This window comes from Apostichopus japonicus, chromosome 13, assembly GCF_037975245.1.
Source record: "Apostichopus japonicus isolate 1M-3 chromosome 13, ASM3797524v1, whole genome shotgun sequence".
In the NCBI taxonomy this organism is placed as follows: Eukaryota; Metazoa; Echinodermata; class Holothuroidea; order Aspidochirotida; family Stichopodidae; genus Apostichopus; species Apostichopus japonicus.
In genome coordinates this window covers 24,004,491-24,022,654 of record NC_092573.1, presented here as the reverse complement: position 1 = coordinate 24,022,654, position 18,164 = coordinate 24,004,491, and the positions used below count along the sequence as shown (strand labels likewise).

Here is an 18,164-nt window from a genome sequence, read left to right as displayed (position 1 = left end):
CGAACAGTTCATGTGATCAACAGAAATGTGATTGCATCATATGACCAATTACTAGAAGATTGCGCAATGGAGCAGCATACCAAAGTTACAACTCCCATCCAGATCACCAAGCTTGGAGGTGCACAAGTCAATATATTGAGTCTAACGTTTCTGCTTTGAATAGACCACGAAAAGCGTGTTTAGTATAATAATTAGAGTAAAACCTCAAATTATAGTTGGTCTATCATGTCAGAAGTGTAGACTGATGAAGAAGTAAAAGAAATGAAATAAAAAGTCGTTATAGGCAAGCAGTGTTGCAGACCTGCGGAAACTATATTTTTGCCTCTTTACAATCTGTATTGTCCCCAAATTTGCTAGAAAGTCGATAATGGTCACAGCAGCTCATATTTCAATAAACAACATTTTTGCAGCTACCATCAAAGCATTTTGCCTCAGTTCGACATTTAAATGTTTCATTGAATCCACCCCAACAAATGTGAATCATTTGGAGTGTAAACTCCAGGGAGTTACTTTGAAAACTTTTAGCATGCTTAACTTTGGGGGTAATACTGATGTCCTTTGAAGTTAACTGTGCTAAAATTCCTCTTCAACATTTAAAATTGTTAAATTATGGCAAATTTCCAGTATCCTCTTGTAATTCACCCCACTGTATATGTAGGCACTTAAATTTTTATTTGGGGGGGGGGGGATACAGATGTTTGCCTATTTCCACCCTATGGGAGGGCTCTAAGGGAAGGTATGTCCCATCCTACAAGTCGTTTTACAGAGGCAAATAACTTGACCATTATTGTTGTTATTTAAGGTTAATCTACTACTTTATTTCTAGGTGTAAAAATAGTATTTTTCATGTGAAATACAGCATATGACATTACTGAAGGAACCCTCGTCTTTTTTCTGTGTATCATAAAAGAATTTTATGGTTTTGAAGTTGTTAAGAATCACATCTCACATTCAAACCATTTCGACGAACAGAAGGCCAAACTGGTATAAACTTCTGTAATATTGATGAGGGGCCTTTCAGAAATTTAATGAATTTCCCAAGACAGTACATTTTGGGCACATTTACTTCAGAGATGGTGAATGGAATTTGGGGACTTATGGTTATCTTAGCTTGAATAGTGCAGTCATTTTCCAGTTCTTTTGTGTAGCTTACACATTTATCCAATTTAATCCATGAACTTTTTTATATATTTGGAAATGCAGTGAGGGTGAGATTTATTTTAGAATAATGGGAGCCAAAAATGATCACTCAGATCTGTCATCATTAATTTAAAGAAGGCTAAAATCGATCATCAACTTGAAAGTTTAATTTGTCTAAGACTCAGTAAAATAATATAAATAGCAAAAAAAAATACATGTAGGATCTGGATAAACCCATTTAGAAGTGCCAAAGGAGCTTCATAAAGCAACTAATGGTATCAAAATATTCCATGACTATTTCATTGCAAGATCAATCCTTGACTTTTTAGTTCCAACATGTTACCAAAAGCACCCAATTTCAATATATTCCCTTTAGAAAAGCAGTTTTCCTCAACTTGTAAAGGACCAATGTGCTTCATTTCACAAACTCTGTATGGTATATTTTCTACATGTCAGACTTTGTTAACAATTGCATACATTTACATTCAGACTATTTCCATGAACAGCAATAGTTTTATAAATAATAATTTTTATAAACAATGGAAAATGGACCAAAGAAAAAAAAAAAACTCCGAGAGACAGAAAAATGGATGACAATAGTTTTTAAGTTTTTATTGTATATTTGTTACCATTCTTACTTCCGACCCTTTCTGACGAAGGAACAACAACAACAGGAACTATTTGCCTCAGTTCCTCCTTACCCACTTTCAGAGCAATTCATCACCCATTACCACCAGCATCAACACAAGAGAGTGTTTTTTTTATTTTTTATCGTAATCTCATATAACATCCACTGAGTTTCTCATAAGACCAAAACTTCAAACAAAATAAAGACTTACAAATTTTAGAGCACTACATAATTTGCCTACTAAGAGCCTATCATATATGATGGCAGTATTTCTTTTCTGTTAAGTACACATAGATTGTGTATAAATTCACTGGGAAGGACTCAACAGAACATATCACATGCATGATACTGCTACTTGATGACAGCATATTTCTGTTCAGACGGTTAAAACTTTCACTAAATATTATCTATCAATCCTTTCAAGGTCCTCATCGTAAGTTTCATTGCCTGACCTGTAAATGAAATCAACCATAAATGACAAGGATAGCTTGTATTTGTTGGTAAAATATTATATGCATCATCTGAATAAATGATTTGCATAGATCTTAAATTCTGGAGTTATCAAATTGAACACTATTTAAGGCTTTTTAAAGCAAAATAAACATATGCCCCAAAAAATTCAGACAGGAGAGGAATACTGATTGACATTGAAACATCATTTAAATATTACATCACAAACATCTCAAAAGATTACCCAGAATACCTTTAATACACTTTAGTCTTCATGTTGATCACAACTAAAAGCAGATGAACTCAAAAAGGAAATGTGACATATTCTTATTATTATTGTTATCATTATTTATGTTCTACTAGTAGTTAAATCTCTCTTGTAAGATGAGCTGTGTTTCATGTTATTCACTGAAACTGACAATTACATTTTGTCCAGGTATTTCTCCAGAGGAGGAACTTCCTCAGATAGACCTTTCCTTTTCCTGGTATTGTGCACAACTTCGCCTGGCTTGGAAGTCTTGTCAAGGACGTCGCCTGGCAAGACTTGCCAGTGATCAAACACACACTGAGGGAAGGCTTGTCCGCCAGTCTTGGAACGCAGGTCAGCAGTAAAGCCTGGAAAGAGAGAAAACAGTAAACTTGGTAAGATTCGAGTTCAATGGAATCCCTCTATGATGTAACAATTTGGTACTGATCTGAAAGGTGGGGAGCAGAAAGAGTATATGTGGAGGGTGCTAAAACCCCTCTTACAAAACACTATACAGGCCCAAAGTGGGTGTGGTCAAGCCATTTGCAATACCAATGTAAATGAACTTCAATATTGCCCGTACAGTGCCCTTTCCTTTAACATCCTAAATATTAATTTTCCTATGAATGATGTTGGGTTGTAACAAGAGTTTATACTTAGAAATATTTGCATTTTTTTTTATTTAAACAAAAGTTGTTATGACCACCTCCTCACCCCTCTAGCATCCTTACAAGCCATACAAAAAATATTTCTCTATATAGCACAATCCTTGTACCTGTCCAGATGTAACAAGGGTTTTAATACGAATTGTAGATTGGAAGTGATTGTCACAGAAATAGCAATTTGAATCAATACTGATACTGTTGCTTGCCACAACCGGTGTCAAAGGTCCATCAGAAAGGAAGAATTATGAAACATATGTCAACATAACGTCTGAAAATAGCCAGGACACAGAAGAAGTGTTCACGGCTACCAGCCATGGAATTGTCCTGGCTGAATAGAGAATGCATACTTTATCAATGAAAGGGGGTTACAACATACTGCTCTGCCTTTCTGGTATAACCACGGTATATCAAAATAAATGAAATGATTCCATTAAAAGCTATAATCCCTGAATATTATCTTACCGAAAGATTCGTTGACAGGCAGGTAAGCCTTGACAATGAACATTGGTGTTCCAGGCATTTGGCTATCCTCAAAGACGTGACCACGTCTTCTGTTCAGAACGCCATATATACCTCCCACGGCATCTTCAGGGCACTGAAACAAGGACATTTAAATCATCAACAACACTTTAAAAATGGTGACCTATATCAAACAGTGTGAAACCTGAGAGGATGAATAGAAAACTGCAGATGGAATACGGCACTGCCTGAACCAGAGTGGACACTACGCCAACCACAAAGTAAAATCATCACCTGTTCATCATGGTGGGCAGAGAAGGAATGTGGGAAAACTTGAAGGGCATTCCCACCATCCTTAAGGGCATTCCACCAACCTTAGCCTAGTGCTCTCTGATAATTATATACAAAACATCAAAGAATTAAAATTGTACAAAACTCCCTAGTTTTAGTGGGGAACTGAGAGGACTGTATTCTTTGAATTGGTGAGAATATTTTCTTGACACGATCTCATTATTTAGTAAAGGGCTTCATTCATAAAATTCACATTCACCACTTTATCTTTAAACAAAAAATATATATATATATAAATATAAAAAAAAAATTGATTTTAGATCTCCACCCCCCCCCCCCCAGCTCTTATCGGAGATCTCAATGGAATATTCAAGTATATCATGTGAATACACACCTACTGGGATTTGCGCAAATCTTGAGACACTGCAACATACTGATGTTACGTGCCTAAGTAAATGAGATAGATAATCCAAATAGACAGTGCTCTTCTTTACTCACCTGGATCTCCACCAAGTAGACAGGTTCCAGAATGCATGGCTCTGCTGTCAAGACACTCGCATAGAGTACACGTCTGGCTGTAGGGATGATCTGACCGCCCCCACGATGGATTGCATCAGCGTGCAGGGTGACATCGTGAATGTTGAAGCGTACACCTCGCATGTTCTCATCGCAAAGCACACCCTAATTTTTTTTTTTAAGATACAACAACAACAAGGCAATAAGTGTAAGCATTTCTTTCCTTGGTCGTCAGCAAACAGGCTTGTCATACCTAATTTGCTACACAAATTAGAAGAAGATATCTACGTGAGGTTTTCCAGACGATGTTTGCTTGGAGTGGCTTAAACTCCATCTGGCAATAAAAACTATAACTTGAATTATAAAGAAGATACCAAGATGAGGAGGTTTTCTTTCACATTGGAGCTGTTACAGATGTGTGTGCAGTAGACAATGTCAAACTTATTCCCACATTGCTATTTGAAAAATCCCACCTTGAATTCTCAATTATATCTTGTAACAATTTGAAATGAGTGACTGCTAAATTGTAACCATTTATGACCAGCAAAAATCCTTCCTTACACTGCAAAATACTTGTATTTGTATTGATTGTATTATTTTGATTGTATTTTGATTATTATTATCTTTTATTTATTGTATATATATATTTGTATTTATTAGACTTTGAAAAGGTTTACCTCTTTAGTGGCCCACTGATAACCTGCAACGACGCTGTCTTTGATCTCATTAAGGTACTGTACACCTTTGGAGACATCCATCAATAGGTTGGGGCCTGTCCCCTCAGGGCCAAACGCCCAGATCTTTCTGGCTTCAGTAACTTCGTAGTCGTATTTCTCTGCCAAGTATCTTGCACGGGTTTTAATGTCTTGCCTGGGTTTGACCTCGCCCTGAAAAAAATAAATTACATGTACGATCATAAAAGATTTGCAACGTCAAAGGAGACTTTGTGGAGGAAAGATGTAGGAATGTATGAAAGGAGTCTTTGTGGAGGAAAGATGTAGGAATGTATGAAAGGAGTCTTGACTGTTTCAACTGACTGTTGATGTAAATTAATCTCATACCCCAAGGGGAGGGAATAAAGAAAAAGACAAAGAAAAAAACACACTTGCATGTAGGAACCACTAAAAGAAAGATACTAACTGATTAATAGATAATACACAATGATCATATCACTTATTTCTTTGAGGGATTGGAAGAAACAAGAGAAAGCATTCAATATATACTAAATCAGTGCTAGATTTATTTTACCATCTCCTGAACGGAGGACTGTGCAATCCCCCCCTTCCCCCCCCCCCCAAACCAGAAACCTCTGTTGACAGCACCTGATTGGTCTTATGCGGGTTGGGACTTACCTCGTCTATATCTGTTGCGAGATCCTCTGGCATATTTACTGCAGTAAAGAAGAGACGGTTGTGTTTGTTTGGAGATTTCGACAAGCAAGTTTGATTGGATGCCCCCGCGACCGACTCTCTGTACGAGACCACTGGATCAGATTTCTAGATGGGAAGAGGAAAGGTGACGAGAATTATAACAAACAATTCAATACATACAGACGTTATGATGGTGGCGCAATCGACTGGGATATAAAAGGGGGGGTACGGAGTAGATATAAAACAGCTTGAGAACCAAAGCATGCTGATGCAATTCTCAGGTTCGTTCCATTATTGAGGTATAAAATATTGCAGTGTTATCCACTTTATAAAGGATGAGTGCATTGTGGAATATTCAGCTGTGATGTCATTCATTGACTACCTTTTAGAACTGTGTTTTTTTCCCTTTAACCACTGACATTACAATACCTGAGATTCTATTTGAACTACTGTGCGATGATGTGAGGTTATATTATCTAGATGTGAGATACAATCAAGTTACTTCATCTAAATTATATGCAGTGATTGCAATCCAAGTGAAGAATCATGAAAAACAATGACAGTTTGGATGTGCTTTCCAGGTGTGAAATTTAAAGATGGGAATTTCTACTAGCCCTGTTTCCGATACTTGCTCTGTATAATATATAGCTCTTAAATCTTAAAGACTTCTTTATCCCTTTGACCATTCGACTCACTTTAACATAGTACAGCCAATCCAAATTTAATATCTTGACAATGCACGATGCCTGAAATGTACCTACACCCTCCAGCAATATCACAAAGCAGAAAGCTTGACAATATAAGATAGTTCCCAAGAACATTAACAAAATATGTAAAATGCTTAGAGGGAAAGCTGAACACAGTCATGTTAATACCACAAGGAAAACTGGCTCTTGTGATGGGAGGTATTTCCAATTCCTCAAGTCATCAGTTTCTCAGATAAGGAACGTCAAGAATATAATCTCTCTCAAACAGTTTAACATTTCCTCGAAATTTTGTGCACAACTTGCACAAGGTTTACCACGAAGCGTGGGGTCGTTTCTCCTTCATATAGCAATTATGTTTTGAAAGTGTACAAAGTTATAACCCTCACATTTCCCCAGAAATTTCAAAATGTTTAATCACTGAACCTCTTTACATTAGTTCTAATTATTAAGAATGAGATTTCCAAACTACAGAGGGCTCATAAGGCATTAACGTACTATGATAGGGATGCAAGCATGATCTTCCTCCAAGTCCTTTAAGCAGATCTCCAAGTGGAGTTCTCCAGCTCCTGCAACAATGTGTTCACCAGATTCCTCTGTCAAGATTTGGACCATTGGATCTGATTTCGACAATCTCTTCAGGCCTTCTACCAACTTGGGAAGGTCACCCGGGTTTTTAGCTTCTACAGCAACTCTCACAACGGGGCTCACAGAAAACTTCATGACCTGTGCAAGAGAAGAATTGTTTGTACATAAAGAAAAAAATCTAAACTTTCCAGATGCAGTGACACCAGAAAAATTTGAAAGAAGGATAGTTTGGGTACATCAGGACTCACACTGGTAATGACCCTCAGGAAACCAAGTCCTGAACTCTACCAACTGAACCTGTAGTGGGTGGTGGTGGGTTGGCCTGTGGTGGGTTTTAATCCTTGTTGAATATTTATTGCCGCCCAGAGAGGATGCAGAGATACCAAACGAGTGAGTGTCACATATACAAAGACACTCATTGTGATAACAACATACCAAACATTACGTTGTGAGAGAATGTCACAAATATATGCTGTGGTCAGTTATTGTTTGTGTAGAATCAAATGTTACTGCATGTCCACACAACCTGCTGCTTTAATACAGACAATACCGTTAATAGTGCAGGTGACACCATAATTGGAGCAGCAATGAAGATAACACCAACAGTGGTGCAGCATTGAATGCATAAAATAACCCAATTAGGCTGCTAATAAAAAAAAAAAAACAAGTCTTACACGTAGATTGTGCGCTTGTTCAAATGTTGTGATAGTGCCTGTCTTCACAAGATACTGGTCAACACCGACTAGACCACAGATATTTCCACATGGGACATCTTCAATGGCTTCGATGTAACGTCCCATCATCAGGATAGTTCTGTGAAGTAGAAAAAGGTCTCGTCATGTTTTGCATGAATGAGGACACTATTGCAGGGTGTGATACATACTACACCAACAGAATTCGCTGCAAACTTAGAAATGCAACCAAACAAGTACATGTCAGGAACAGGTTGCTGAATCCAACATTTATCAGAGTTGCTACAAGTTTTTTAAGAATAAAAAAAAACTCTTCAATCGATAAGGGCTCTGTATGACTTCACCTTCTGAGGGAAGTCAGTCAGTACTTGGCTTTCCATACCAAAATTTCCATAGACACAAATTGCCTAGCAAAAAGAGATATGCTTGATATTGGTCCCTAACCATGCATGTACTCAATAGGTGGATGCTAGGTATAAAATCCATCCAACTTTCTCTTCTTTAGATAGTATTTGTAAACAAGCAATCACACACACACAGACACGGACATATGCACACAGATTCATGCGCATGCATGTCATCACAACTCCGTAGCAGGAACCAAGAGAGATGGATGGACTTGACAAGAAACTTAAGCCTATCCTATACAAGCAGATATGTAGACAGATACATACAGGTTGTATCGTACAAAGAATTGATGTCAACTAATAACAAGACTTGTAAAACAAATGCTGACCTCTGGATCTGCTTGCAGTTCAAGTCGTCCTTTTTGCCTGGCACGTAGTTGGGACCCATGATGCGGCATTTCTGACCGGTTGCGACCTTTCCAGAGAAGACACGTCCAAAGGCATAAAAGCGTCCTTTGTCAGTGGTAGGTACCATCTTAGAGATGTACATGCAGAGTGGAGCGTTTGGGTCACATTCCTTGATGCCTGAAATAAACATTATATAAAAACATATAAAAATTTACTTGGCTGATTCTTCTTCTCAGTTTGCAGTACACTGCAATGATAAACCCGGTAAATTGTAACCCAAATTGGATTTTTTCCCGTTCATTACACCGGTTACATCACTTTCTACCATCTCTTTAGCTACTATGGACTTGAAAGACTAATGATGAAACAAACATCACAGTACACTGATTAATGTTCACTCAGAACCTGAAAAAAAAACCTTCCTTTGTATGAATTCAATAGCAGGATAGGAACTAATGCGAAATTACATTCTCTGACTTGTGCTCAGGAGCACTCTACCCAGTACTCATGACCAAGGGGGGGGGGGAGGGGTAGGGGGTTCAAACACAGGTCTGCTATCTAGTATAACTCTAAACATGAAACTTGCCAAACTCAGGTAAATCACAAATATGACCCTGGAGTTTGACTAACAAATAAGCCTTCACAAGTCTATCATCATCGACTCGACAAGCTGCTTTAAAGATACTTCTAGCAAAGAGAAAAGACATCCTACCGATAGCAACTGCGTCATCGTGGGGTCCTTCGTACAGCATCTCCATACGGTATTTCTGGGCAGTGACAGGGGAAGGGAGATGAATGGTGATCATCTGGAGAAGGGCTTCTCCTGCTGGAAGCCACTTACGCATCACCCTCTGAAAGAAGACAAATTCAACATTCAAACATTTACTTCCAGCCATGCAAGAAGTCCAGGGGAAGTGGGTGGAGAGAGTAAGGTAAAAAAACTCAGGAGAAAGAATTTGAAAATCCCATTATCTCAAGGAATGTCCAGTAAGGCCTTTTTCGCTATTGGCATGTAAGAACAATCTGCAACAAATAATTGTAAGGACAACAAACCTTGTCATGAAAATGATAAATGGTTGTGTGTCACTCGGATGCTTTAGGTGTACTGGATATAAACCACTGATGTTGACGGCATGACAAACAACCGACACCACCACTCCCCCCTCAACTTCAACCCACAGCCTATGAAAACTCATCATTGAACAATTAAATAATGCAATGACAATGCACACTGATATGTATTGTTAAGCTATAGATATTGTAGTGTGCGTGCATGCTACAATATTGGCATTACTTGCCTAGTATAAGATACCTACATGACTGGACGTTGAAACTTTAATTTTCATAAAGTCTCTGTACATTTTCAGAGGCTAGCTGCGTAATCAACTTATTTTGAGCCTGTCAGGTGCTCACCAGGGCCCTCACTTTGCAGGTACCTACATGACTATACTTCCTGGTGTGTTGTCCGGGCCCAAAATTTGACACCATCAACGACCGAAAAGTTCTTCCAAATATTGCAAGAACTCTGCAGGCACCACATTACTACATTACTGCGTATTTGCAGGCAAATGCAGTTCTAGTTAAGATTTACAATTGCTTTACTAACCTTCAAAAGGGGTTTGCCCTCCATGTCCCTTTCTTCAGCGTCAAGCTTTTTTGTCAGATCCAATTTATCCAGGAGCTTACTAGTCTCCTCCTTCTTGAAATTCATGATGGCATCAAACATCTGTCAAAGATCAGTGAACAAGTTGGTGAGGAATGACTCTTAAACAATCCTTAAATACATAAAAAAGGCTCCTCCTACTGAACTTACTGCACAAACATAGGTGTCGTGTCAGAATACCTATACACTGAAGGTGGCCAAACCACCTCCTAAATTATTTCTTGAGGAATACTTTTTGGAGCTGTAGTGTTTACAAGGTTTTCAGACTCTGACCTCTTCTGACTACAAATGACTTTTCACATAGGTCTGCAGGTAACAATGGGTTTTTCTACTCCTTATGGTACATCCATATACCACATATGTACTTTTAGAGTGTGGGATTTAGCAAGCAAGAAGCTTCCTCAAGTTTTCAAGCTTACAACCTTTCACATGACTCACATGCAGCAAATATTTTAAGGATCTTGTACTAATTTATTTTGACCTACTAAGTTTAAAGAGCCATTGTGTTGTACTTCTCAAAGGTAAATAATTTCAATAAGCCAAGGTATCACCATACATCTACACACGCACACCATCCCACTAATTAAAATCAAGTGACATACCTTGTAGATGGGGTCCAACACAAACTGATTAAACCCACGGACGTAGCCTTCTCCTCCAACCTTGTTCCATTTCCTCTCTTTCGCATTGTAGAACTGATCACCAAACAACCTTTTCATCAGCTTGGCAGGTTCAATCTTGAACTTCTTGGAGTAAATCTCTGCAAACTGCTTCAAAGTAAATGCCCAACCATGAAGACCTGATCCAAAGCCCACTGTGCCTGCAGCTGGTGAGACCTGTGACCCCAGATGAAACACAAAAAATGTGTTGACTTCTTCAATGGTTTCATATGCATCATTCTTTTCATATTAAATATCTTGTAAAACAAGTATGGCCATCTGTGACTCAATGAGAAGAAGCCTTCTGTCCTTGTCATGACCCTGGATGAGAACATGTCATCAGCCAATGGGATTCCTTACAAACCAGATAGCCAGCAAGGATTAGTGATTGTCACAATCTAGATGGAAACATTTAATGTAACACTGTACACAAGACTTCCAAGCTATGACCATTATTGACAGGTTCTTACAATAAAATGGACTTTTCATATCATGTTGAAGTCATGTCCTGACATTACTTTTGGAATAATGTTCAGATCTTGACCACACTTTACCCTTTCACCACCGCACAAATTGCCACGGTATGGAGATCATTCAGCAACACTATTCATATTATAGGCTAAATGCAATAGGCTGGCAAACCATACCTAACAAGAGGCATTTATGTCTAGTGTGGAGTTCTGAAGAAGCATCAATGATGGTTAGGGAACTATACAGGTCTTGGTCAAAATCACAGGGACGAGGATAATCATACCCAAAAAATTACTTTACTGCTGTCAACTTTTGCAAACCATTTCAATTGTTACCCTAATTATCATCAAAGCCACAACAATCCACCCTTGCCATCACAGATCCTCAAAACTAGAACTGGTTGACACTGTATTGTTTGAAATTGAGAAGGAGACTACCTTTAGCTGTGCAACATCTAAAACCTCTCCTAAAGGGCTGTAAGATTTGTCTTCTACAAGTGCGTCTCCCGATGAATATTTTTTTTCGGGTTTCAAATTCTAAACTCTGCCTGGAATGGATCACAGTCCTTTTGGAAGAAAGAAGTAAAGCAATTGTAGAATTTTACCTGGATGTCTCCCATGGGTCCGTCGTCAGTAGTGTAGGTGGAGACGATGACATTGATGCTCTCAACGATACGTTGGAAGGTCAGGTAAAGGTCCTCCATGTCAATCTGCAGTTCTAATAGTGCTCTGTCCATTTTGTTCATGAACAGAATAGGCTTAATCCTTTCACTGATGGCCTGTCGGAGCACAGTCTCTGTTTGTACACAAACACCTGAAATAAAAGTAGAACATACCAGTAAGGGGATGTGATACTCTTCCGAAAATTTCACCAACTTATCAAGGCCGGCTTATTCTACCGATTCCAATCTTTTGGGATTCAGAAAAGTTTCAAGACTTGGTAATCAGCCAGACCAAATAACGTGGAAGAGAGCTATGAACATCTGGCTGAGATATTGTACCCAATCACAGGGGGTTTCACAGGAATTACTGGGCTGTAAAAGTACTCTTTGCTTTAAGTGAGGGATGAAGTACCCCCAAGGATTTGATTTCACTGCTCATGAGATTATTGGAATATGATAGTGAACCGTCATTAATAGTCCATTTTTCACATCTCATCACTGGACATAGTATACGATGGATGACAACAGCACTGTCAGTTACCACAGGAACTCACCACTGACACAGTCTACAACCACAAGGGCACCATCAGTCACCCTCAGAGCAGCTGTCACTTCAGATGAGAAGTCAACGTGTCCTGGGGAGTCGATAAGGTTGATCAAGAAACCAGAACCGTCCACGGTTTGGGTGATGTACGACAAATCCTCTTCTTTCAGAGCGTAATAGAGAGATATTGCACTGCATTGGTGAATGGAAAAGAAAAAATTGCAATAGATCGTATCAACTTGCCTTCAGGGAACAATTTATATCCTGTTTCGCAACTGTGTCAAATGGCCAACCGCTATACTAAGCCAAACATGTATAGCAGCTTGTTATACAGGAACCATAGTATTTTGTATGATAATTCAGGACTCTCAAAACTGCTGTGACACAAAAATTAAAATTATTTCTTCGGCTTGACATCAAATTTGTATGGATTTTGTGTCACAAAACAAATACTTAGTTTTCATGTGAAATAGTGGATTATGTCAGTAAACAGATCTTGTCATGATTCAAGTCAATGCTGATATTGTGTTAATTTAAAAAAAAAAACCAAGACACCAGCAAATACTGTAAGCTGAGCATTAATCACAGAAGTAGCAGTTTTGGCACAAACTAAGTACATGCCCTTATGTACGAAACAGAGGGCCAAATCCATGGACTCGTAAGATCACTAGGTTCGTTGTACATCATTAACTTTAGGTCTCTCGTAAGTACTATAAACATGATCCCCCACCCCACCCCCCCCCCAGCAGTTCTTAAAGTAAGTATCAGTTCCACATGGGAGTTATGTCCCTTTCACTATCTATGTCTCCTTCAATGCTACACCACACAAACTATTTCACAGTATCTGATATATAGCTCATTGATACTGGTGCCTCCAATATTTTTCAAGTCGAGAAATGTTGCAAAAATGTTTTTATCTGCGAGATAATCTATAACCTTCAGTAGAGCTTACAAAATACTGGTAACATTTATCTCTTGCAAATTTAGTACGAGCAAAATATTTGACCTTTTCTAACTACACTCACGTTGACTTAATGGTAATGCATCTTTCTTGCTCATCTTTCCGGGTGTCGGTGAATCTCATCTCTCCTGCCTTTACGCCAGCAATGATACCAGCCATACTGACAAGAGAGTCGGTAAGGGTTGATTTGCCATGATCAACGTGAGCGATCACAGACATATTCCTGATGTTGGCTTTTTTGTCCATGATCGCACGGATCTCGTCTATGGTGAAATGCACCTGAAAAGAAGGAATGTACACTCGTCTTCACTTGCAGTTTGCTGTGCGGTCTGGATAAGTCTACAACCACTTAGTATAGAACATGTGTATATGTCGCATATGTCGATACTCCATCTTGTGAGTGATTGTGGCGCCTGAATGAATTTTGGGATTACATGCTTAACTAGCATTAGAGTGTTATGTAGACATACAGTTGGCTAATGCCAATTAAAAGTTATAAAATCAGGTACGATATGGTTTTGGCCAAACATCTGTTTATCACACAAGGCCGGAATGCCCTCTTCTCTGCCATTCTCTCTCCCAAGAATTCCCTTTTATGGACCCATCTACCTTAAAAGATGGTTGGTACTAATTTAGAAACAGCACCATTTAACCCTTAACCCTATTCCCTACTTCCAAACCCTAATTCCTAACCCTAATTCACGTAACGCACCTATTCACTGACTGTTATTCTGACTGAGTGATTAAACACTTTGAGGTGGACAGGTGAGGTGATACTGGGCACTCCCTGTGTATAGGCTAACACTGAAGAGGTAAGAGTATCAACAACACAGTTTACTGTTCTAGTGTTTTTGTGATGGTGTTGCATTATATATATGTAACAAGACAATGTGACATGTATAATATGACGAACCATAGCCCTAGGAGGCACCAACAGTTTGATACTTGCCCATTCTCTAGATTATGGAATTATGCATCTCGATAGGAAAATAAAGTTGGTTGATTTGAGCATCCAATATATTATTTATTTGAATTATTTATAATAGTCTAATCGGTAAACTCACAAAGTTATAGATCATGGCTGTTCTTTGGATATAACCCAACCCCCTACCATAAGATGCCATTTTCTTGTAGTTTCTATGCTCCTCCACAAGTTCCACATGAATTTTTAGGAATTCTATATAATTTGAGGTTTTTCCCAGTTTTTCCCACTTATAGGTGGGAAAAACCTCCCGGCAAAAACCTGGTTTTTACCGGGCGGTAAAAACCGCCCGGTGAAAACTGGCCAACCCTGGCCGGATTATACAGTTGTTATTCTGCTGATTCGAAGTAAGCTTTCCTATTCATATGGTACGGATTCTAAAGTTAGGCCCACCCTTTTTCGTATCCAAAATTCCAGGAGTACTAAATGGGTACTAGAACCACTGGTCAATATCCCCGAAGTGAGGCTGTTAAGCTTTAACTTTGAAAGAGTTTGACACTAGTTAGTTACTACTATATACTAGCTACCATTGGTAGATTGATACCTTCCAGTTCCTATAACTTCATTTCACACTTTCTTCATCAGTGCCCCAAATATTGAACTGAACTAACAAACCTGTGCATGTCATTCTCTGCTTTTCTCTGAAGTCTAATTCTGTCTGAACAGGTTATTATATTAGCTTAAGCCAGAATTTTTTTCATGTTAGCCAAGTTTAAGGAAAAAGGATATTAGGCCTTCTCCAAACTGATTTGTTAAATTTAACATGGCTTACATAATCAATTTGAAGTTTGGGTTACGTTTGGTCAAAATAACCTTCATGGTTATCTCCTCTCTGCTAACAAGTAACATATGTGTATCGTTCACTCTGTGATTACGCATCAAAACGTTATTCATTATGACTAGTCATTGCGATGTACATGAACTACACTGTAGGGCTAATGCAATGCAGTACGTATGTAATACTAAAATTATTCTAGTTTTTAATTTTGTTTAAAATACAGAATGTACTGAAAAATTGTATACAAAACAGAAGAATAATACGTTAAACATAAATGTTAACACAAAGAAATATACAAGAAAGTCGGATGGTTCTTACCATCTTGGCTATTCGTCGATTTACTTCGCGTTCGCAGAGGTAAAACTAGACGGCAATGGTAGCCCTTTGAAAAGGATTCTAAAATAGAGGTCGCACTGCCACGTGAATTACCGGCGAAGCAATTGCGCAATTCCCAAATTCAGCTGTAGTGCATGGCGTTCACATGGCTCAGTGCTATACCGTAGAGAAACTGGCGCTATGTATGTAGTCTATCGATTGTTACAACATAGTGTGAAATCACAGTGTGAAAATACGTAGGACGACCGGATGTTCTGAGTCACTATACTTCGTGGAAGTGTCGGAAAGGTATACCGTATGTTCTTCGTCTATTATTATGCAGAAGTAACATGACATTAATAATTTTTATAAGATTTTCATTCTTTTCTGTATGGGAATAAACGGGCAATAAAAAGAACATGCCAATGAATTGGTGTTTTTCCCTTTTCGCAGTCCTTTGTTATATAAGTAACCTATGACATCGCTTTACATGCACATGCGCGGCAGGTCGTTGTTTTCTCTAGTGTCATTTTGTCCAATGAACTTCGTGCGTTTTCACACGTTTTGATTCAAGGTTAACCATTATTTACCTTAATTACGACTTATGATTTACGATATTTATGAATTATGTTGATGGTAAAGATATAGGCTAACTTGGCTTTTATTATCTGTTCTAACCTTACCGCACCACGGTAAAGCCATGACTATTTGTAAGATCGGTGTAAGACTACGCTAGCCTATCCCGGAACCGCGGGAAATTATAAATAACACGTTTTCACATCCCTTATTGAGATATGTCTAGTAATCTCTTGCTTTAGCCGTACGATTCTGTTCTAGGGTTTGTTATTGTCGACAAATTAAATATTATACAGTAGGGTAAATGGTAAGGCATTCTGTAAGCTAGAGTGGTATGGCTCGCTGTATATTAACCTAATCAAGTGTGGACTGTTGTACATGTACAAACATTATTTGTTAGTAAAATGTTTTAAGATAATAATAGTTACTACTCTATCCTCCTTATTGCACTGTTGCTGAACTGAAACTCGTGGGTGTCCTAAACCTTTGTAGTTTTGTTTACAGATATGTTAAGTAAAAATTGCTAGAAATGATCAAATTGTCATAAACAGTACATGCAGTAGTAGTACTAGTAAAATATATCCATTTTGGAAAATTCTGTATTTGCATGGTCAGCAAGTGACCATAGAATTGACATGTTTTAATTTTTTCTCTTCACCATCACTGTTGTTATAGTGACAGACTAACCAATGACAAGTTTTTCATTGAATTTTGAGTATAGGGTATGCTTCTGTTTGTTTTAAGCCTTGTTTTAAGCCTTAAGTTTCCACACACTATGCAAGAACTTAAAATACTGTTTCCTCTGGCATAAGATACTAGTTCAATCTGATATGTCCATGCCATGACTACTCAGATAAACACTGTAATTATCTAGTAAACAACACATCAATTATGGGGTTGTTTAGACAGTGTTGTAGGTCAGTGCTCAGTATCCATGAATGACCCAGATCTTCCAGGTAAGATCTGGCTGCCAGGAAGGACTGAGAATGGTTGGTCAACCAAAAGTCAGTCTTAATTACTACAACCCCAATAGAAGATAAAAGAAGATATAAAATAGAGAATAACTTCAGATTGGCTAACATAGATGTTGTTTGTGTTTAATTCCTTATTTTCTTCTTTCTTTCTCTGTATTGGTACTACAAGTGGCCGGGAGCTTTTTAACAATACACCATGACTTCAAACAGTGCAGGGAGTAGTGGAACTAAGGTGTCCTCCACGCAGATGATGTTGAAGGAAGTTGAGCAAGCTTTATCCATCCTTGATGATAAAAAACTGTAAGTTAACTTACAGCTCTTTTAGGGAAATAAACAAGTGTTCATTTCTTCTTTTCTTATTTTTCATACAAATTGATGGGGAAAAATTAGGAAGAAAGTCTTGTGGAAATGCATTCTCTAATTATTCATCATGAATGCCATATCACATTTTATACATTTTGAAAGGGTTATCAGCCCTGGGAGTTTGCTTATCTTTCAGTAAAGTGCTGGGCATTAAAGGCTTCTGTAAATCTTTAAAAAAAAATCATGATCTTACAACATTCATCACATATAATTATTTTACTCTTTCTTTTTAATCTTTTAAGATCTGCAACTCATCCAACTTTTGTCCAAGCTCAAGAAAGCCTACGTCGTCATGTGTGCGAGCAGACAAGGACAAGGCTGACAGATTTAGACAAGGGTAAGTATTTAACCAACTATTTTGAATCATATAAACATAATCTAACCAAAATAATGTTAAAGGCATTGAAGACTCGCCCCAAACCGCCTGCCGCGCTCTGAAAAGGTTGACCTTCCGTTGCTAGCAAGTGAAGTTTTCTGCTTGTGGCTGCAAAATGCAGACAGTAATAAAACCTGATACCTTGTTATCTTCAGCTGGACCTGAGATGTCCATCACTGTATCTTTTGTACACTGTGCTGTGGGTATTGACCGCAGCTGTATGTACTGACTGTACACTAGTGTCTAATTACCGAAGGTAGCAAGCTGTGTGCGTATTTTCTGGGATCGATGGTGGTGTCTAACACTACTGTTACACCTCATTCGAAACTAAGTCAG

At 38.3% G+C, this 18,164-nt stretch overlaps 2 protein-coding genes across 5 annotated transcripts in view; one reads left to right on the top strand and one right to left on the bottom strand.

The window, feature by feature from the left end:
• Positions 1–1,740: 1,740 nt before the first annotated feature.
• Positions 1,741–15,681, bottom strand: LOC139978363 (elongation factor 2b-like). The gene is made up of 15 exons (XM_071988508.1): positions 15,543–15,681; positions 13,529–13,743; positions 12,514–12,695; positions 11,903–12,111; positions 10,771–11,004; positions 10,112–10,231; positions 9,218–9,356; positions 8,487–8,682; positions 7,733–7,871; positions 6,969–7,196; positions 5,749–5,892; positions 5,074–5,283; positions 4,379–4,561; positions 3,593–3,725; positions 1,741–2,833 (listed from the first exon to the last, which is right to left on the bottom strand). Exons 1-15 carry the CDS (start codon positions 15,543–15,545, stop codon positions 2,640–2,642), a joined length of 2,529 nt encoding a protein of 842 aa, XP_071844609.1. The 5' UTR covers positions 15,546–15,681; the 3' UTR covers positions 1,741–2,639.
• A 26-nt stretch (positions 15,682–15,707) lies between these two features.
• Positions 15,708–18,164, top strand: part of LOC139978362 (serine/threonine-protein kinase ATR-like) — a 47,339-nt gene continuing 44,882 nt past the window's right edge. For 2 of the 4 annotated variants that reach the window (XM_071988507.1, XM_071988504.1), the window contains exons 1-3: positions 15,990–16,113; positions 17,259–17,389; positions 17,695–17,789. In XM_071988507.1, coding sequence (XP_071844608.1) covers positions 17,286–17,389; positions 17,695–17,789 — 199 coding nt within the window. In that variant the 5' untranslated portion in view covers positions 15,990–16,113; positions 17,259–17,285. Of the gene's footprint in view, positions 15,849–15,989; positions 16,114–16,196; positions 16,423–17,258; positions 17,390–17,694; positions 17,790–18,164 lie in introns of those variants that run through there. The other 2 variants (XM_071988505.1, XM_071988506.1) reach the window with 2 other exon arrangements.